This window comes from Eubalaena glacialis, chromosome 3 (assembly GCF_028564815.1).
Source record: "Eubalaena glacialis isolate mEubGla1 chromosome 3, mEubGla1.1.hap2.+ XY, whole genome shotgun sequence".
NCBI lineage: Eukaryota > Metazoa > Chordata > Mammalia > Artiodactyla > Balaenidae > Eubalaena > Eubalaena glacialis.
In genome coordinates, this window is record NC_083718.1 from 76,843,334 (window position 1) to 76,864,016 (window position 20,683).

The 20,683-nt window shown below is 40.7% G+C and overlaps 1 protein-coding gene across 1 annotated transcript in view; it reads left to right on the forward strand.

Moving 5' to 3' along the window:
* SLAMF1 (signaling lymphocytic activation molecule family member 1) overlaps nt 1-20,683 on the forward strand; it is a 35,915-nt gene that overhangs the window by 12,638 nt on the left and 2,594 nt on the right. Inside the window, exons 4-5 of the mRNA XM_061185834.1 lie at nt 12,191-12,289; nt 17,036-17,109. Coding sequence (XP_061041817.1) covers nt 12,191-12,289; nt 17,036-17,109 — 173 coding nt within the window. The remainder of the gene's footprint in view (nt 1-12,190; nt 12,290-17,035; nt 17,110-20,683) is intronic.

Below are 20,683 nucleotides of genomic sequence, written 5' to 3' on the forward strand. Positions count from 1 at the left end.
GCCATAAAGCTTCGGCTAGGGGCACTTAGCTCAGGACATTCTTAAGAAACATATAGGGACTCCCTGGTGGTGCAGTGGTTAAGAATCTGCCTGCTAACGCAGGTGACACGGGTTCGAGCACTGGTCCGGGAAGATCCCACATGCAGCGGAGCAACTAAGCCCGTGCGCCACAACTACTGAGCCTGTGCTCTAGAGCCCGCGAGACACAACTACTGAGCCTGCAAGCCACAACTACTGAAGCCCGTGCGCCTAGAGCCCGTGCTCCGCAACAAGAGAAGCCACCGCAATGAGAAGCCCGCGCACTGCAACGAAGAGTAGCCCCGGCTCCCACAACTAGAGAAAGCCTGCGCACAGCAGCGAAGACCCGACGCAGCCAAAAATAAATAAATAAATTTTTTAAGAAAGAAATAAACATGTAAAGGTACTTCCCTGGTGGTCCAGCAGTTAAGACTCTGTGCTTCCACTGCAGGAGGCGCAAGTTCGATCCCTGATCAGGGAACTAAGATCCAACATGCCGTGCAGTGCAGCCAAAAACTAAAAAAAAAAAATTAAAAAAAAAAAATTAAAAAGTACTCTAAAAAAAAGCATGTAAAGATGCTCTTACCCATCTAAGCCACTTTGAGGACCAAGTATGCCCTAGTGTGACCAGATTTACTGGGTATGGAGCAGGCTTTTCTGAGATGGGGAAGGACAAGAAGAAGAGGAAACATGGCACCATGGGAAAGCCCTGTCAGGACCTCAGCTCAGGCATTAAGACAAATACCCAGCAGCCACTGCACTTTCTTGGGCCTCTGTTTCATTATACGTGAAATGAAAATGGTGAACTAGTGACATTCTTTCCAGAGTAAATATTCTATGATTCAGTTTGTATGTACCTGAATAAGAAATGATAATAAAGCGTTACCAAGGTATATTAGTTTGCTAGGGGTGTTGTAAAAAGATGCCATAAACTGAGTGGCTTATATAACCAAAATTTATTGTCTCACGGTTCTGGAGGCTAGAAGTCCAAAATTAAGGTGTCGGCAGGGTTGGTTCCTTCTGAGGGCTGTGAGGGAAGGATCTGTTCCAGGCCTCTCTCCTTGGCTTGTAGATAGCTGTCTTCTCCTTTTGTCTCTTCACGTTGTCTTCCCTCTATGTGTATATCTGTCCAAATTTCCCCTTATTATAATGACACCAGTCACGTTGGATTAGGACCCACCTGTACTTAGTTTGCTAGGGTTGCCATAACAAAACACCACAGATGAAGTCGCTTAAATAACAGAAATTTATTTTCGCAAGTTCTGGAGGCTAGAAGTCCAAGATCAAAGTGCTGGCAGGGTTGATTTTTTCCTGAGGGCTCTCTCCTTGGCTTGTAGATGGCTACCTTCTTGCTGTGTCTTCACACAGTCTTTCCCCTGGGCATGCTCATCCCTAGTGTCTCTTTGCGTGTCCAGATTTCTTCTTATAAGGACACCAGTAAGACTAGATTTGGGTTCACCCTAATGACCTCATTTTAACTTGATTACCTCTGTAAAGACCCAGTCTCCAAATAAGGTCACATTCTAAGGACTTCAACATATGAATTTTGGGGGAAACACATTCAATCCGTAACACAAGTAAAGATCCCCTCCCCTGCCTCCAGGGACAGGGAACTACAGCATGTCAGAAACAAATCACACAGCGAGTTTGTGGCATGCCGTTCGCAGTATACCAGGTTGCCTAAATATGGAAAACAGAGTTTTGTTAGTTCATTGATTTGTGTTTGCAAATGAATGTCACTAATTTTTAAATTACTGTGCTTAGTTCGACAAAACATTTACTGAGGTTCTACTATGTTCCAACATTGTGTTAGGTGCTGAGAACACAAAGACAAAAAAAGACACAGTCCTTGCCCTTAAAGAAGGAATAGTTCTATAAATAACTAATTATCCCAGGTCTGGTAGTGCAACAGGTGCAAAACAGAAGTATGTGCAAATTAACCAAGAGGAGGGAATGATTGACACTGTCTTAGGGAATCAGAAGGAGCATCACAGAGGATGTGACATAAACAAGGTTTTGAAGAACAAGTAGAAATTACCCCAGCAGATAAAAGAAAGACATTCCAGGCAAAGGAAAAGGCAGATATAACTGGGTCTTGTTCTGTATTATCTTATAGTATCCTGATGGGAACTAATAGATAGTTTTAGGTAGAGGAGTAACACGATCAGCTTTGCATTTCAGAGAGAAAATTCAGTGGTGTGGAGAATAGATTGGGGTGGGGAAGAGGCTGAAGAAAGAGAAACTAGTTATGAGGAGGGCCCATTATTTCAGTCACCCATCAAGAGATGATGAGGTCTGAACCAGAGCAGTGGCTGTTTGTTTAACAAAGACTCCATTCAAGGGAAACCCCAGCCTTGGGCTGAAGTGGTGGGGTGTGAGGGTTTATTAGAGGTCACTTCACCATCTATAATGAGGACAGTGATTTTAAGATATTTTTCACTTTCATTAATGAAAAACTCAAAGTGGTTAATGATGTGATGAGAGCAAATGAGACATGATGTCAGCACTGCTTCTCATCAGGACTCAAACTAAACCGCAAAAGAACATCTTTTTAAAGGTAAATCGATTTTTATTTTATTTATTTATTCATTTATTTTTTGGCTGCACTGCGTGGCTTGTGGGATCCTAGTTCTCCAACCAGGGATGGAACTAGGGCCCCCTGCAGTGGAAGCGTGGAATCTTAACAACTGGACTGCCAGGGAATTCCCTGTTCCTCAAAATCTTTTCTTTCTAACAACTGTCCAGGCTCTCCATCATACATAAATCTTTATTCCAACTGCTATCTCAGTGTTTTACAGCAAGAAACACCTTCATGTCTATTGTTATGATGCCTCTTTACTGCAAAGTCCATTTCCAAGGGTGCTACCAAGCATTCTCTTAGGTCATGCAGTGCATGTCGATGTGGGTCAGCACTGGACCGTGTGTGACATGCTGCCGTCCTTCATGACCATGTTCTGAAATAGTTCTCTCTGTGCAAGAATGAGTAATACTAAACCTTAAATAGCTCAACTCAAAGGGAATACCCCTGGAAGCTCATCTTGAAAAGAGGACCCCTTTCTGCAGATTAGCAAAAAGTTGGCTCAGCAAGTCTAGGTTAGCTCAGTGGAAGGAAAAGCTGACACCTGCCAGTGTGTTCTGGGGGCTCCCCCTTTCTAACAAGGCCATTTCATCAAAAGGGAGCTCTCACTGTTACAGAGTCACCTAGCTGTTCCATGCACAGAGCAGGTACCTCTCCCTGGTACTCCCAATCCAGGAAGCATGGCAACAATCTTGGAAGGATGGAACCTGGACACTTCTCACGGACCAGAGCCTTGTCATGTGACCACACCTGCTACATAGGATGCTGAGAAATGTAATCCTTAGCTGGGAAGCCATGTGACTGGACAAGACTTGCATTGTCATGGGAGAATGAAAATGCCCCTGGAGGCACACCTAGTAGCCCCTGCAACACAATGCTGGGTAGGATAGGCAGTTGTAAGGGATTTTTCTGGAAGCTTTGAACTCTGTAATAATTTTTACCTGGATGGTCCCAGATCTTAAATTAGTGTATGGTATGGTTTAGGACCACCCTTCCCCCACTAACAATTCTGAGAGGAAATTGCCACCAACAAAAAGATGTCTGTTGAAGATGGTTGACTTCTTCAAGTTGATGTGCTCCAGGCAGGCGGCCTTTCTGACAGAACCACATGAAAGGCAGGAAAGAGATCTGGCACTCTCAGACGGTTACATTAGCATCTCAGTATCTCCTGGGATTAGCTACATTTGTTTCTCAGATTCTTTTTATTTTCTTCTTTACCTGCCTTAAAGGATAAAGGTTTGGGGACTTGAGAGAGAGGAGCTTTTGTGTTTCTGTGGCAGCAGACTTTCAGAGATAAAAAAGGCCCTTCAGCATTTTCCTTGGAGGCATGTCTACATGCCAAGTTATCAGGTTTAAACCACAGCCAATCTAATAGAAGACCAGGGGTGGAGACTTGTGCAAAGAACTCTTCATAAAATGTACTGGAGTTCTCAACCAGCCTGCTCAGCTACCTCTAAGAGGCTCCAGGGAGGAAAAAGTCCCAAACCTCCTGTTTAAGAATGTTAAGATAACATTTTTTTGTGGATGAAGAATGGGACCTGTGGGGCCCAGAACAATATTTTCGAGCTGATTTTCGAGCATTGCCATCCTGAGGGGCCTCACTACATGACTGAGCAAAAAGAAGGAGAGCTGGAGATTCTGTCACAGGAAATGGTGGTTTGAAAATAGGAACACAGATGGTGCTGAGAGCACAGATGCACACCTTCTTCCTGGTTCCATTTTGTTATAATAAAGCACATGCCAAGTAGGTCATTGTTTGTTCCCTTCTACTCCTGCCTTGGGCCATTCAGAAGATGACTCTGCATTCCTTCTCAGACTTTCTCATACTTAGTGCTCTGATAATTCTTAACAAAAGGTACATGACAGAATTCTCCGAGCTTCATTCTATTGCCTCTAAATTAACTTAGCCCATCAAGTGTATATTGAGCGCCCTCCTGCCCTACACAGAGTCATGTGGAAAGGGGAATGCATATGAAGCATAAGGTACAACATCTACCTTCAAGGAGTTTACAATCTAGATAGGACTCAGAAGTTACTAGGTAGAAAAATATGACCATATTAAGGAAACTACTACTAGAATTCCTCTTTGGAAGGGAACAGAGTTTGTTTAGGATAGTAGCTTCATAAATGCTAGACTGCAGAAGGTGAGACCCCTCCCCCAAAGAATCCAGCTGTAGGTTAGATAGTTCTGTATTATAATGGGGGAAGATGTTGCTTGTGCACATATAGGAAGAGAAAGAGAGGGTCTGAGCCTGTCAGATGGTGGGAAGCTGCCTAGTTCATGATGGAATCTGCTCCTTGTGACCCTTCAAATCTACACTAGAGGATTTGAACCCACGCAATTCTTAGTGTAGGTTTTTTTGTTTTGTTTTGTTTTGCTTTTTGTAGAAACTGATGAAGGCACTGAACCTTGCACCCAGGACAGCCGAGACTAGAACAAGTAGAGCTGCAGGAGAGAAAACTTAGAGGACCATGAGGAAGTTATTCCCAGAAATTACAGAAATCATGGGCAGGTTGACCCCAACAAGCTGTAAAAGTAGCATTTTGTCCATATTTACCCAAATTCCTGACAGCCTAGAGTCTCTGACATTTAGTTTCCATATACATATCATAATTGATTAAGAGCACCAAAAAGATGAGCACCAAGTGTAGAAATATTTGGACCTGGTAGACAGATAGAGAAATTAAGTCATAAGCAAATGACATGATGGTGCTGAAGCATCCCTGAACATCAGTGAAGGGACCCCTCTGGACTTGAGATCAAACTTATCTCCTTGTCCTTATAATCAACCAGCAAGAATTTACCAAGGACCTCTATGTGTCAAGTAGTAAGAGAGCTGCAAAAGAAGTAAAGAGGTGGTCTCTGGCCTCCAAGACCCTAGCAGCTAGTTAGAGAATTGAGGCAAGTGGAGCTGACATTTATTCACCACGTGCTGGATTGCAGGCATTGCTCTGGGCACTTTCCATACATTATTTCATTGGTTCATCAGAACAGCTCTGTGAACTGAATATTTTTATGTTCATTTTGCAGATGAGGAAACAGGGGCCCCAGAGAGTAGGAGCAGCCTATCTGAGGTCACAGAGCTGTCAAGTGGTAGACCCAGAATTTGAATCCATCTGTCTGGCTCCAAATGCCCTCACTGAAAATAGTCTCCACAGCAGAGATAATTCTAAGATGTAGGACATAAACCAAGGTGCTTCAGAGTCCAAGGGGGAGGGAAGAATGGGAGCTGGAATGGTCAGGAAAAGTCACACAGAGGAAGTAAGATTGACCTGGGGGGGGGGTCAGGACTCAGCGGTGGGGGGGGGGGGGGCGGTGGACCGCTGAAGGTGCAGCGGGAGGGAGAATAGAGGACCGAGCACATGCAGAGGTGTTGGATGGAAGATGGTGAAGGGACTAGTTGGCACCTCAGAGGGCTTTTGACTCATGAGGTCTCCCAGGCATCCCAGCCTTCTGCTGTTTTCCATGTGGAGGCCTCACCACCACAGGCTAAAAGACAAACTATAAATTCTGCAGGTCTTATGTCACCTGGCTCGACCATCACCTTCTTCTGTGACTCTAGGTACATTTGTCTGAGTCTCGGTTTCCTCAACATAAAATTAGTGAGCTGGGTGAGATAAGCACTACAGTTCCTTTAAGGTTACAAAAGTCTATGGTCCGCTAAGAGGGAAGTTTATAGCAATACAAGCCTACCTCAAGAAACAGGAAACATCTCGAATAAACAACCTAACCTTGCACATGAAGCAATGAGAGAAAGAAGAACAAAAAAACCCCAAAGCTAGCATAAGGAAAGAAATCATAAAGATCAGATCAGAAATAAATGAAAAAGAAATGAAGGAAACAGTAGCAAAAATCAATGAAACTAAAAGCTGGTTCTTTGAGAAGATAAACAAAATTGATAAACCATTAGCCAGACTCATCAAGAGAAAAAGGGAGAAGACTCAAATCAATAGAATTAGAAATGAAAAAGGAGAAGTAACCACTGACACTGCAGAAATACAAACGATCATGAGAGATTACTACAAGCAACTTTAAGCCAATAAAATGGACAACCTGGAAGAAATGGACAGATTCTTAGAAATGCACAACCTGCCGAGACTGAACCAGGAAGAAATAGAAAATATGAACAGACCAATCACAAGCACTGAAATTGAAACTGTGATTAAAAATCTTCCAACAAACAAAAGCTCAGGACCAGATGGCTTCACAGGCGAATTCTATCAAACATTTAGAGAAGAGCTAACACCTATCCTTCTCAAACTCTTCCAAAATATAGCAGAGGGAGGAACACTCCCCAACTCATTCTACGAGGCCACCATCACCCTGATACCAAAACCAGACAAATATGTCACAAAGAAAGAAAACTACAGGCCAATATCACTGATGAACATAGATGCAAAAATCCTCAACAAAATACTAGCAAACGGAATCCAACAGCACATTAAAAGGATCATACACCATGATCAAGTGGGGTTTATTCCAGGAATGCAAGGATTCTTCAATATACGCAAATCAATCAATGTGATACACCATATTAACAAATTGAAGGAGAAAAACCATATGATCATCTCAATAGATGCAGAGAAAGCTTTCGACAAAATTCAACACCCATTTATGATAAAAGCCCTGCAGAAAGTAGGCATAGAGGGAACTTTCCTCAACATAATAAAGGCCATATATGACAAACCCACAGCCAACATTGTCCTCAATGGTGAAAAACTGAAACCATTTCCACTAAGATCAGGAACAAGACAAAGTTGCCCACTCTCACCACTATTATTCAACATAGTTTTGGAAGTGTTAGCCACAGCAATCAGAGAAGAAAAAGAAATAAAAGATGTATATGTATAACTGATTCACTTTGTTATAAAGCAGAAGCTAACACAACATTGTAAAGCAATTATACTTCAATAAAGATGTTTAAAAAAAAATAAAAAAAAAAAGAAATAAAAGGAATCCAAATTGGAAAAGAAGAAGTAAAGCTGTCACTGTTTGCAGATGACATGATACTATACATAGAGAATCCTAAAGATGCTACCAGAAAACTACTAGAGCTAATCAATGAATTTGGTAAAGTAGCAGGATACAAAATTAATGCACAGAAATCTCTTGCATTTCTATACACTAATGACGAAAAATCTGAAAGTGAAATTAAGAAAACACTCCCGTTTACCATTGCAACAAAAAGAATAAAATATCTAGGAATAAACCTACCTAAGGAGACAGAAGACCTGTATGCAGAAAATTATAAGACACTGATGAAAGAAATTAAAGATGATACAAATAGATGGAGAGATATACCATGTTCTTGGGTTGGAAGAATCAACATTGTGAAAATGACTCTACTACCCAAAGCAATCTACAGATTCAATGCAATCCCTATCAAACTACCACTGGAATTTTTCACAGAACTAGAACAAAAAATTTCACAATTTCTATGGAAACACAAAAGACCCCGAATAGCCAAAGCAATCTTGAGAACGAAAAATGGAGCTGGAGGAATCAGGCTCCCTGACTTCAGACTTTATTACAAAGCTACAGTAATCAAGACAGTTTGGTACTGGCACAGAAACAGAAATATAGATCAATGGAACAGGATAGAAAGCCCAGAGATAAACCCACGCACATATAGTCACCTTATCTTTGATAAAGGAGGCAAGCATATACAGTGGAGAAAAGACAGCCTCTTCAATAAGTGGTGCTGGGAAAATTGGACAGATACATGTAAAAGTATGAAATTAGAACACTCCCTGACACCATACACAAAAATAAACTCAAAATGGATTAAAGACCTAAGTGTAAGGCCAGACACTATCAAACTCTTAGAGGAAAACATAGGCAGAACACTCTATGACATAAGTCACAGCAAGATCCTTTTTGACCCAGCTCCTATAGAAATGGAAATAAAAACACAAATAAACAAATGAGACCTAATGAAACTTAAAAGCTTTTGCACAGCAAAGGAAACCATAAACAAGACCAAAAGACAACCCTCAGAATGGGAGAAAATATTTGCAAATGAAGCAACTGACAAAGGATTAATCTCCAAGATTTACAAGCAGCTCTTGCAGCTCAATAACAAAAAAGCGAACAACCCAATCCAAAAATGGGCAGAAGACCTAAATAGACATTTCTCCAAAGAAGAGATACAGATTGCCAACAGACACATGAAAGAATGCTCAACATCATTAATCATTAGAGAAATGCAAATCAAAACTACAATGAGGTATCACCTCACACCGGTTAGAATGGGTACAATCAGAAAATCTACAAACAACAAATGCTGGAGAGGGTGTGGAGAAAAGGGAACCCTCTTGCACTGTTGGTGGGAATGTAGATTGATACAGCCACTATGGAGAACAGTATGGAGTTTCCTTAAAAAACTAAAAATAGAATTACCATATGACCCAGCAATCCCAGTACTGGGCATATACCCTGAGAAAACCTTAGTTCAAAAAGAGTCATGTACCAAAATGTTCATTGCAGCTCTATTTACAATAGCCAGGACATGGAAGCAACCTAAGTGTCCATCATCGGATGAATGGATAAAGAAGATGTGGCACATATATACAATGGAATATTACTCAGCCATAAAAAGAAATGAAATGGAGGTGTTTGTAATGAGGTGGATGGAGTTAGAGTCTGTCATACAGAGTGAAGTAAGTCAGAAAGAGAAAAACAAATACAGTATGCTAACACATATATATGGAATCTAAGGGGAAAAAAAAAAAAAGGCCATGATGAACCTAGTGGCAAGACGGGAATAAAGACACAGACCTACTAGAGAATGGACTTGAGGATATGGGGAGGGGGAGGGGTGAGATGTGACAGGGTGAGAGAGTGTCATGGACATATATACACTACCAAATGTAAAATAGATAGCTAGTGGGAAGCAGCCGCATAGCACAGGGAGATCAGCTCGGTGCTTTGTGACCACCTAGAGGGGTGGGATGGGGAGGGTGGGAGGGAGGGAGATGCAAGAGGGAAGAGATATGGGAACATATGTATATGTATAACTGATTCACTTTGTTATAAAGCAGAAACTGACACACCATTATAAAGCAATTATACTTCAATAAAGATGTTTAAAAAAAAAAAAAATGTCTATGGTCCTGTAACTTAAATCCTCCAGTAGATTCATATTACTTTGTATCCAAAGATTAGAAGAAAACTTGGACTTCTGAAATATCTTTCAGGACTGTGGCCAGGTTGCCTCTCAGATCTGGCTGGACTGGCCAAAGCTGGTCATGTATGTCATAGGACAAGTGGAACAGATAGCTTTCATCCTCCTGAGACCCTGAAAAGAAAGAGAGGGCTGGTGTCATTGTGTCCTCTGGGCCAGTAATATGTCCCCATCGTTTTTAGTTTATGTGAGTAGGTGGGCAGCTGAGCTGTCAGCAACAGGAAAAAGTCTCACTTGGCAGAAGTGTTACAGATGCACTTATGTCATCTGCTATTTCCTAATTTTATTTTATGTATGTATCTATGTATTTATTTATTTTGCTATTTTCTAGTTTTAGATGCACCACCTTGTTGGTTTTATTTTATTTTGATCTGTATGAAATTTGAGAGAACTAGTATTTTTTAAAATGACCTAAATAGTTGCAGTGTTTGTTCTTAAATTAACCGTTGTTTTAGAAGGTCTCAAAATACATGAAGGAAGAAAAAAGAGGAAATAGTCTTGAAATATAAAATGCTACTATAACTATTTGCTGGGTCAGTTCCATGGGCTGATGAAACCTGGTGGTACTTAGGCTTCTGGCTCTGATTCTTTATCTTAGGATCTGAAAGCTTTCTCCATGGGTTTCTGGTGTTGACAACATCAATCTGAATAATCAGTCTCTCACTGTTTCTTGGACAACACACACACACACACACACACACACACACACACACCCCTGTGAAGTGGGTTCTCAGCAACCATAAGCCATTCAGAGTGGTTACTCAGGGTACAGCTGCTCACAGGGCAATTCCAGCCTCAGCAGTGATTTTGTGCTCATATTTCATGCTTTATATAAATTCAGGAGTCTTACTACAACTCTCTGCTTGCCCCCTAGCTTCTTTGATCAGGGGTCAAATGACTGCTGAAGTTGGTATCTGGCAGGGTTAAAACATGTTTAATTCTGGGAAGAGACTCTATCATCAAGATCTTTACAAACCCAGTTCAGTGAGATTCCCTGGGATGACGATGTGTGAAACGCCTAGAAAGAAAAAGAGAATATTTTCAAACCCAGGAGGCAACTTCTGGTTATCTATCAGGCTGAAGGCCCACTTGGATCTTGGTGGGGTGCGTTTCATCAATTTGTTGAGACTTTAGTCTGTATCTTTGGTTAACTCTGTAAACATCTGAATTGTGTCTGCAAGCACCCTACCCCTTTGCACCCTACCCATTTCTTCCTTTCAGTTTCTTCCCAACAAATCCATCATAAGTTCAACAACAAGCAGGCTGATTCCACAACCATCCTTATAAGTTACCCTTACACATTAATGTTACCTCCTGGTATTATTCTATTTAGAACGTGCATGCTATTACTTAGAACCCTAGTGGTGCTTCAGGTTGTCCCCCACCGTTAATTACCCTGGTGTAACTTACCCCAAGCCCATAAGTCTCCCTGACTCTCCAAGAAGTCTGTCTTCAGTATTCAGCCATGTTTCTACTCCTAGACCAGCCTCTAGTTCTTGAGGATCTCTGCGCCAGCTTCCTTATCCATAAAATGGGAGTAATAAGGGTATCTACCTCATAGGATTTTTGTGAAGATTAACTATATTACTAAACAAGATACACTAAAAAAAAAAATGCCTGGCCCATTGTAAATGCTCAATAGTTGTCTCTTATTATCTTATTGAGCTAAACATCTTATTTACTGGGGTAAGAGGTCTCGTCCACTGTTTTCCAAAGTGCTGCTCCTGGTTCAGAAGGATTTGGTAAAGGGAGCAAAGAAGAAAAAACAATGAAAACTGACTCTCTGATTTTTAGCCTGGGTGATGTACTCTAGTGCTAATATTAAACACAGGACAGATTCAGAGGAAAACTACATGACTTTCTTTCAGTTCAGGTCTAGTGGGTTCAATACAGTTATTTGCATGGAAGGACAATAATAGCACTATTATGTTTATTTTTAAAAAAACATAAGTAGATCCTCCTTCCTCCCAGTGTCTCATGAGAATGGTGTGCGAGTATGGGGACAGCACATGGAGCCATCATGCTCTTTCTACCAAAATGGATACAGGACACATTAGAAATTTAAAAACAGAGAAACTGAGCAGAGAAGTTGACTTAGAAAAAACAAAGATAAGTTTAATTTTAGTCATGTGGTAAACTGTCTAAAGTGAAGTGAAAAATAAAACATTTGAATAGAAGAATCTTTAAAGAAATTAGGAGTATGAAAGTCAAAAGTAGTGAGAGAAATCGGGATAAGAAAACAGATCTGGAGCTCTTCAGTGGTCTAAAGCTGATCTCTAAAACCATAAGAACGAATGTCTCCCTTGAGAAAGAACGTAGACAGAAAACATGAGGCTAGGTCTCCCCACTTCTGCATGGGATGTTTTTAAACTCACAGCACTTTTGAGACTGCCCTTTGACTTTTTTTCAGAATCAAGACAATGGGGACTGTATGCTGGGCTCTTCTTAGGGGTCATCGTTGGTGTCATCATGATTCTGCAAGCGGTAATACTACTGTTGAGAAGAAGAGGTAGGTGACAATAGATTCTTATCAGACTCCCTGTGGTAAGCAGGGGACCTCTCCCCACAAACACTTGCTCTCACCACTGTGGCTTTCTGCAGGGAACGGCTTTGCAAAAACACTACATAAACCTATCCTGGGATCTTGTTCAATTCAGTTTCATTCAACATGTCTTGCTTGATCCCGCCTCACTAGTCTGTGGGGATAAAAAGATAGATGAACCACAGGTATTTAACATGGGAGACATGACACAGATAATTTAAATTCAGTATGACTAACACTGCAGCAGAGGTGTGTACAGGATGCTGAAGGGATCCAGATAAGAAGCTTAAAATATTCACTAGGAGCAGAATACAGAGGACCCTTGAATCTTGTTCAAGAAAAGTTATAACTACTGACTAATAAAAAGGATGCTTTTACCCAAGGGTTGAAACCTTTCTATAATTTCTTTTTTTTTAATTAATTATTTTATTTATTTTTGGCTCCGTTGGGTCTTCGTTGCTGTGCACGGGCTTTCTCTAGTTGCGGCGAGCGAGGGTTACTCTTCGTTGCGATGCGCGGGCTTCTCATTGCAGTGGCTTTTCTTGTTGCGGAGCACAGGCTCTAAGTGTGCGGGCTTCAGTATTTGTGGCTCGCGGGCTCTAGAGTGCAGGCTCAGTAGTTGTGGCGCGCAGGCTTAGTTGCTCCACGGCATGTGGGATCTTCCCAGTCCAGGGCTCGAACCCATGTCCCCTGCCTTGGCGGGCGGATTCTTAACCACTGTACCACCAGGGAAGTCCCTATATTTTCTTTTTATGCTTACAATATCCCTCTGAGAAAAGGAGGGTATAGTTGTTTCTATGTGACTTAGCAATGGGGTAACCAAGGCACAGAGAGGCTGACTCCTGCAAAGTCACCCAGCTGGTTGGTGAGGGAATCAGAACTGCAACTATGTGTCCCAACTGCCAGGGTGTGTTCCTCTAGGAAGGCCCACAGGTTATCAGAAGACAGAGAGAACACACTTTACTACCATTTTAGCACAAATTCTGACTCACCTTGGACAAGTGTGCAATTCATGTGGTCACTTAAAGCCAAACTAAATAGTTATGGAAAGTTACCCAGGGTAGACTGACACCATTAGGGCCCAAATACTCCCTTGCAGTTTCAATGCTTAGAGCTAGTATCTCCTGGCCTCTCCTCCAAGTTGTCCTATGATTCAATATCCAGGGCAGTGTGCTCCCCTCAGCCACACTACCCACCACCCACCCACATTAGCATCAGAAGGTCCTGCCCCACGATCAGGACAGATCCCTGGGCTGGTCTTCCCATGGGGAGAATAGAACTTGATCCTCACACCACAGATCTGATGGCCGATCTCATTCTCAAGTAGATCAGTGTTCTCCACATATAACCTTCTTGGAAAAGCCCTGTCTCAGCACTCTGATGTTGGTTTTGCTTATGTAAAAAAATCTAGGTCATAGCAAGCCGCCTACTTTGTCTCATTTCCTCCATCTAAGAGGTAGCTGGAGAGGAGTGGGGGGAGTGGGTCAATGCAGACAGAAATCATGATGAGAGTCTATGGGGATGGGCCAGGGCAACCACGTTTGTCTTAGACAATAAGGAAGCAGTGAAGTACGAGCGATGAGAAAACTGAGATTAACATACCCGCATTAACCCAGCTAGTGAAGGTCCTGGGATCCTAACCCCCACTCTTTCCTCAACTACATTCTGCTCATCACATGGTTGTCTCTGAAGGGAATAGTGCTCCCCACCCCACTACAATTCTCTACTACTTTTCCCAACACATGTACCCATCCTTGTTTCTAATCACCGTGTATGCCTTGTAAGCCAGGAACATACAAAACCCTGTGGAAAAAGTCTGTGGGAAAAACTTATACTTAATTGCTGTACCCCCATAAGACTTTGCTCAAGAGATTCTGTTGCCAGCTTCTAATAGTGTCACCTCCAGAATGCAGCCTGACTCTGAAGGTTTTCAAATGGACTCTCTGGAAATTTTGTGTCCAGGAGATACACTAGATAAGAACATAGATTTTTAGCATTCAAATGCAGACTTTGCCACTGACAAGCTCTGTGATCAAACGAAATGCAAACAAATCTGCAAAATGGGGATAATATTATGTACTTCATGGTATTGTTTTGGGGATCCATAAGTCAATACACTGAAAGCACTGAACACGGTGGCTTCCATGGATAGATGATGGATGAGAGATGGATAAATAGATGGATAGATACATACACACACACACACACACACACACACACACACACACACACACACACACAGAAAGACTGATCTCTTAATGTAGGCATCAATATTTAATCCCTATTGCCAGCAGAGGGCAGCACTGGAAGGATCTGGGAAGAGCACTTAGAGCAGATTTAAAGTACTTGAGGTTAGCGTAACATAAGACAACTTTATGCCTCAGATGAGAGCTGAAAAGGATACTAGACCAACTATGTTTTCATTTTACAGTTATGGTAAGAGAAGAGACCCATTGAGATGACATGTTGTCCAATGCCACACAGCTAATGAGGGCTAGAAGGTGGATGCCCCAATTCTAAGGTCAAGACCTTTTTCATTAGATCCTAAGGCCTCAGTGACTAGAGTTGAGCTGGCTCTTGAAAACCTGTTCCTGCATTGGGGAAAAAAAGCATGAGACTGAATTATCTTGATCCAGTGGTCTTTTTGAGAAGCAACATTCAGCCTTGCTTTGTCCATCTCTCTGACCATTTAGGACTGCCCCCTCAATTGTAATTTTCAGCTTGAGCTGACCTGAAAGACGGAAAGCCCTTAAGGACCAAGGTCTGTTCTCTACACTATTTGTTCCCCTACAACACCTAGGACAGTGCTGAGTGGGGGCTTCTGACCGTGCAAACATTCATGGTTTTGAACCGAAGGATGTATTTCACAGAACTAACTTGTGCCCCCTCTGTTATCTCCTCTGATCACCCCAAACCCTATCCTCCCTCCCTATCCCCCCCACCACACACACACACGCATCCTCAGCCAGTTATCAACCCTGACCAAAAAAGTTAAGTTGGAACCACCAGGCAGATACTCCACGCCCACACATGCACAGGAAAACCATACGTTGGCTTTTTTGAATTCTTTGAGCTTCCCAGCTGCTGCCCATCATTTCCTTCCTAAGTGTCACACCCTCATGCAGCACCTTCCACCACCTTCATCATGTACATACATACAAGGCCTTTCCTTTCCAAATAAAAATATACCTCTCCTAAGTGATATTCCCTCAGAGACATGCTCCTAGTTTTTTAACAGAATAAATTAATTGGTGTTAAAATGTCTACCCTAAAGACTTCATGTGATTTCCTCTGAGTCAAGTCTCCATTGCTTTCCCTGGACTTTGCAATAGTCCCAAAACAGGCCTCCCTGCTCCCATCTGTTTTTTACCCTCCATCCTTCTCACTGCTACATGATATATCCAAAGAATACCACAAAACATTAGAAAGAATGAGATAGGTCTACTGCACTAGCATGGAAAATGTCCTCTACACATTTTAAGTGAAAAGGTCAAGTTACAGAGAAGTGTATGGAATGACTGTATTTGCAGAAGAAATATCTGTATAAGTATAGCAAGTGTCCAGAACTGCACCATCTAATATGGTAGTCATCAGCCACATGTGGCTGTTTAAATTTAAATTAATTAGAATTAAACACAATTTTAAAAAATTTTATTGAGGTAGAGTTGATTTACCATGTTGTGTTAATTTCTGCTGTACAGCAGAGTGATTCAGTTATACATATATATACATTCTTCTTCATAGAATTAAAAACAATTCAAAACTCAGTTTCTCGGTTGCATTAGCCACAGTTCAAGTGCTCAGTAGTCACTTGTGGCTTGCAGCTACCATATTAGACTGCAAATATTGAACCTTTCCATCATCAAAGATGATGTTCTATTGTACAGAGCTGATCTGGAAGGATATACATCAAACTGTTAAAAGCAATTACTTCTGAGAATGAAATCGTACTGGTTAATGGGGGAAGGAGGACATACTTTTTACTCTCTATTATTAAAATTTTTGTAACAAGAATGAATTATTCCTATAATTTAAAAAGAAAAAATTTAGAAACTGGTTAAAAATTTAAATGTTCTGCAACATATTAATTTCCAGAGAGCCTAGGCTCTGAGCAAAAAAAGATGGTAGGCATTAGAATGACATTGCAGCTTTATTCCAAATAGTCCCAGGCAGATCATCTCTCTTACACCCGTTCCACCTACACATACACCAAGTCTCCCAGAAACAGGGAGGTGAGAAAGCTGTGAATGAAACAACATGCTGTGAGCTGAAGAATTCAAAAGAGGTATAAATAACTTGCCCTGCCCCTAAAGAACTTAGAATTCTATTAGGAGATCAGATATGCACATCAAACAATAGAGATCAAAATAATTGAATGGCATATCAATTATACCTAACAATTACACCTAACACTATGTGCCAGGCACTGTTCTAAACACTTTACAAGTAATATCTCATGTAATCATCACAACAGCCCTGTGAGGCAGGTATTTCAATCCCATTTTACAGATAGGGAAATAGGCCAAGAGAGATCAAGTAACTAACCTAATGTCATATGACAAATGTGCATGGGGTTTGGGACTCAGTGCTCTGTTCCTGTGGTACTTCTGGGGAAGGTGGGTGTGCAATTGGGGGTAAAGACCAGACAGGTCTGAGCAGAGAGTTCGTGCTGGGGACCAGAGGGAGATAACCACTATGGTTTCTTTTCCCCAGGTAAAACAGACAATTACCAGCCAACAATGGAAGCAAAAAGCCTTACTATCTATGCCCAAGTCCAGAAATCAGGTGTAAGTCCTATACTGTCTTTGTCTGGGGTGGACCTGTCATGTTTCCCATGGAATCCCTGACCATTCAGTTCACTTTGCATGTCTGACATTCATGGTTCTACATGGGTTCTGAAGCAGAGGAAATTAGGAAAGCAGAAGTCAAGAACAAGAGCTCTCTAAAAGCACATTAACTTCGGTGTTAGATGGGAGTATTTATTATTTGAAACAATGGGAAACACTGGGTAATTTTCTGGTCATCTGTTTCTTCTTAGGAACAATTGAGGAAGCTAGAAACATGTGATGCATGACTCCTTCCAGCTCTGGCATCCTAGGAGTCTACGGTTCTCTGTTATCAAACTCTTTCCTTCTCTATGGAAAAGGGTGCTGGCTTGAGGAGAGAGGGGAAGATTGAGAAAGGCTATTGTGTGACATGTTGGTCTGATCCACGCTTAAGAGTTTGCAAACATCAAAGAGACAAGGAAGGAAGATCTTGAGGATTCTGCCTAGAGAGTGGTTGGTGAGATGGAAGATGGTATGTAGGCAGCAGATGAAAGCAAAACTGTGACAGAGTGATGGTTGGGCTGAAACAGAAGAGATGGATTTAAAAAAACTAGAGTCATGATGAAGTTGAGGAGCAGATAAGTTAGAAGTAAGAGGGATGCTAAAGAATGATGGCTAGATATGAAGATATTATAGTTTTTCAGACATGAAGGCAATTCTAGGTGATATATAGGCCAGAATATGGCCATTCAGGGTGTAGGGGAAGGCAAATTCTTGAGTAAAAGATGTGAAGGTAAAGACAGCTTTGATTAGCACTTTGGAAAATTGCATCAGATGACAGTAAATGCATTTCTGATAACCAGAGATAAACTCTTGGACAAAGCCTTTCTTTCTGCTGTCCCCTAGTGGCCTGGAGGGTTTATTACACAGGCCATGACCACCGTTGAGAACCAAACTCCATTTAAATATATGAGTCCAAAGAGCAACCTCTTTTGCATATACACATTTAGGTAATCAGGTTCAACTTAACCATGGTGCCTTCCCTACCTATTCTATCCCATGTTGCTAGCATCCCTCTTTTTACTGTAAAGTATGACATCCATACCAAAAAGTGCACAATGTATAAATGTCAGCTCAATGAATTACCCCATCTTGATACCTAGTAAAGCAAGTCTCCCCACCTTGTTTTTCTTCAAGAGTTTTTGGCTATTTTTGTCCCTTTGTACTTTCATATGTATTTTCGAATCAGCTTCTCAAGTATCACAGAAAGGGGAAAAATCCTATTAGGATTACATTGAATCTGCAGATCTATTTGAGGAGAAATTATATCTTTCAGTATTGAGTCTTCTAGGACCATAAAACTACCACCCAGATCAAGGAACAGAACATTGACCCCACCCCCAGAAGACGTCCTTGTGTGCCTCCTAATCACTATCTTCTCTCTCCTCCCCAAAGATTCCCTATCCTGATTTCCTGAAAATATAGTTTACTCTTTTCTTTTTCCTTTGGACTTTATAAAAATGGAATCTTATAGCATTTTTCCTCCTGTGTACGGTTTCTTTTGCTCAATATTACCTTTTATGAGATTCATGCATGTCTTTGAGCTTAGATATAATGCATTCATATTCATTGCTTTATGGAATATCAATGTATACATATACAAGAGTTTATTTTTCCAGTTGACTACTGATGGACATTTGTGTTATTCCCAGTCTGAAGCTATTATGAAAATTGCAGCTATTTACATTCATATTCATATGTGTGCTTCTTGGTAGATATGTGCACATATTTTTGTTGGGGATATATCTGAAGGTAGAATTGCTAAGTCATAGAGTATGCATATCCTCAAATTGATTAGATAAGGCCAAACTGTTTTTCAAAGTGGGTGTACCAATTTACTTTCTTGCAACTGCATACAAGAGTTTCAGCTGCTACACATTCTAATCAAAACTTGGTGTTATTGGTCTTTTAAATTTTAGTCATTCTTTTGGATGTGTCTTTTTATAGTTCCATTTTGCATTCCTCTAATGATTAAGAAAGTTGAACAATTTTTCATATGTTTATTGGCTGTATAAATATCCACTTTCTTAAAGTGACTGTTAAATCTCTTGCCAATTTTCCCTTGTGTTTCAGTCTGTTTTGGGTGGGATTATTATAAGGCCTTTAAATATTTTTAGCAGTTATATTTTAGCAAATAGCTTCACCCATCTTGTGGCTTGCCTCTGCAATTTCTCAAAGATACATTTTGATAAAGGAAAGTTCTCAATTTTAGTGTAGAACAATTTCATCATCTCTTCCTTTGTGTTATAAAAAGATAACACTTTTTGTATTCCTGTTAAGAAATCTTTCTCTACTCCCAGGTATGAAGATATCCTTCTATCATCTTCTAAAAACTGTATGGTTTATCTTTTCAACTTATATCTGCTATGCACCTGAAAATGACTTTTTGAGTGTGGTGTGAGATGGGTCAAGTTTTATTTTTTTTCCATATGGATATCCTATTGACTATTTATATTTAAAAACTGTCCTTGTCCCACTGCAGTGCCACCTCATTATAAATCAAGGGTCCATCTGTGTGTGGATCTATTTTGAAGTTCTCTATTCTGCTCCATTGGTTTATTTCTTTACAATTGCACCAGAACCATACTGTCTTAACAAATCTGTGATTGCAGATTTATTACAAGTTTGATATCTGGTAAAACAAATCTTTTTACTTGTTCTTGTTCCTCAAGTTCTTGGCCGTTTTTGGTCCTTTGCATTTTCATCTATATATTTTAGATTCAGTTTGTAAAAATCCTCCTTAAAATCCTGCTGGAATTTTAATTAGAACTTCATTGATCAATTTCAGAAGACCATATATGTTTTCCTATTGAGTCTTTCATTCACAAAATGATATATCCTTTCCTTTATTTAGATCTTCTTTAATTTTACCCAATCACTCCTTGAATTATCTTCTGCAACATTACTTCCAAAGTGCTGGCTAGCTCCTTTTTACTAAAAGGACCTTTTTACTAAAAGGGCCTTTTTACTAAAAGGACCTTTTACTAAAAGCATTACCTGGGACCTAATTAGAAATGCAAAAAGTCAGGCCCCACCCCAGATCTTCTGAAATAGAACCAGACTTCTAACAAGATTTCAGGTAATTCATATGCACATTAAAGTGTGAGAAGCCCTGCTCTACCCCAAGCACTTCCAGTAATGGGAAATTCACTGCCTCTCAAGGTAATTCATCCCACATTTGAGCACTTCTTACTATTAGAAAGATCTTCATTATATTGAACCAAAATATTACCCTAAAAATTCCAACCTTGGTCTAAAGCTGACAGACCATACAGAACAAATGTAATTCCTCTTCTACATGGCAACCCATCAGCTATATGAAGAGAAAGATTATGTCCCACCTTGAATCTTCTTTCCTCCAGTAAAGTTTTCCAATTCCTTATCTCTTCCATCAGATGACAAGATTCCAAGTTCTCTCCCATTATAACCCATGTGCTTCAGTTTTAAGACTTGTTCTATGTCCAGGAAAGGCAGAGAATAGCATTATCCTACACCAGTACCCCCAAGTATGTTGAAAAGATGACTTTCCAGGCAT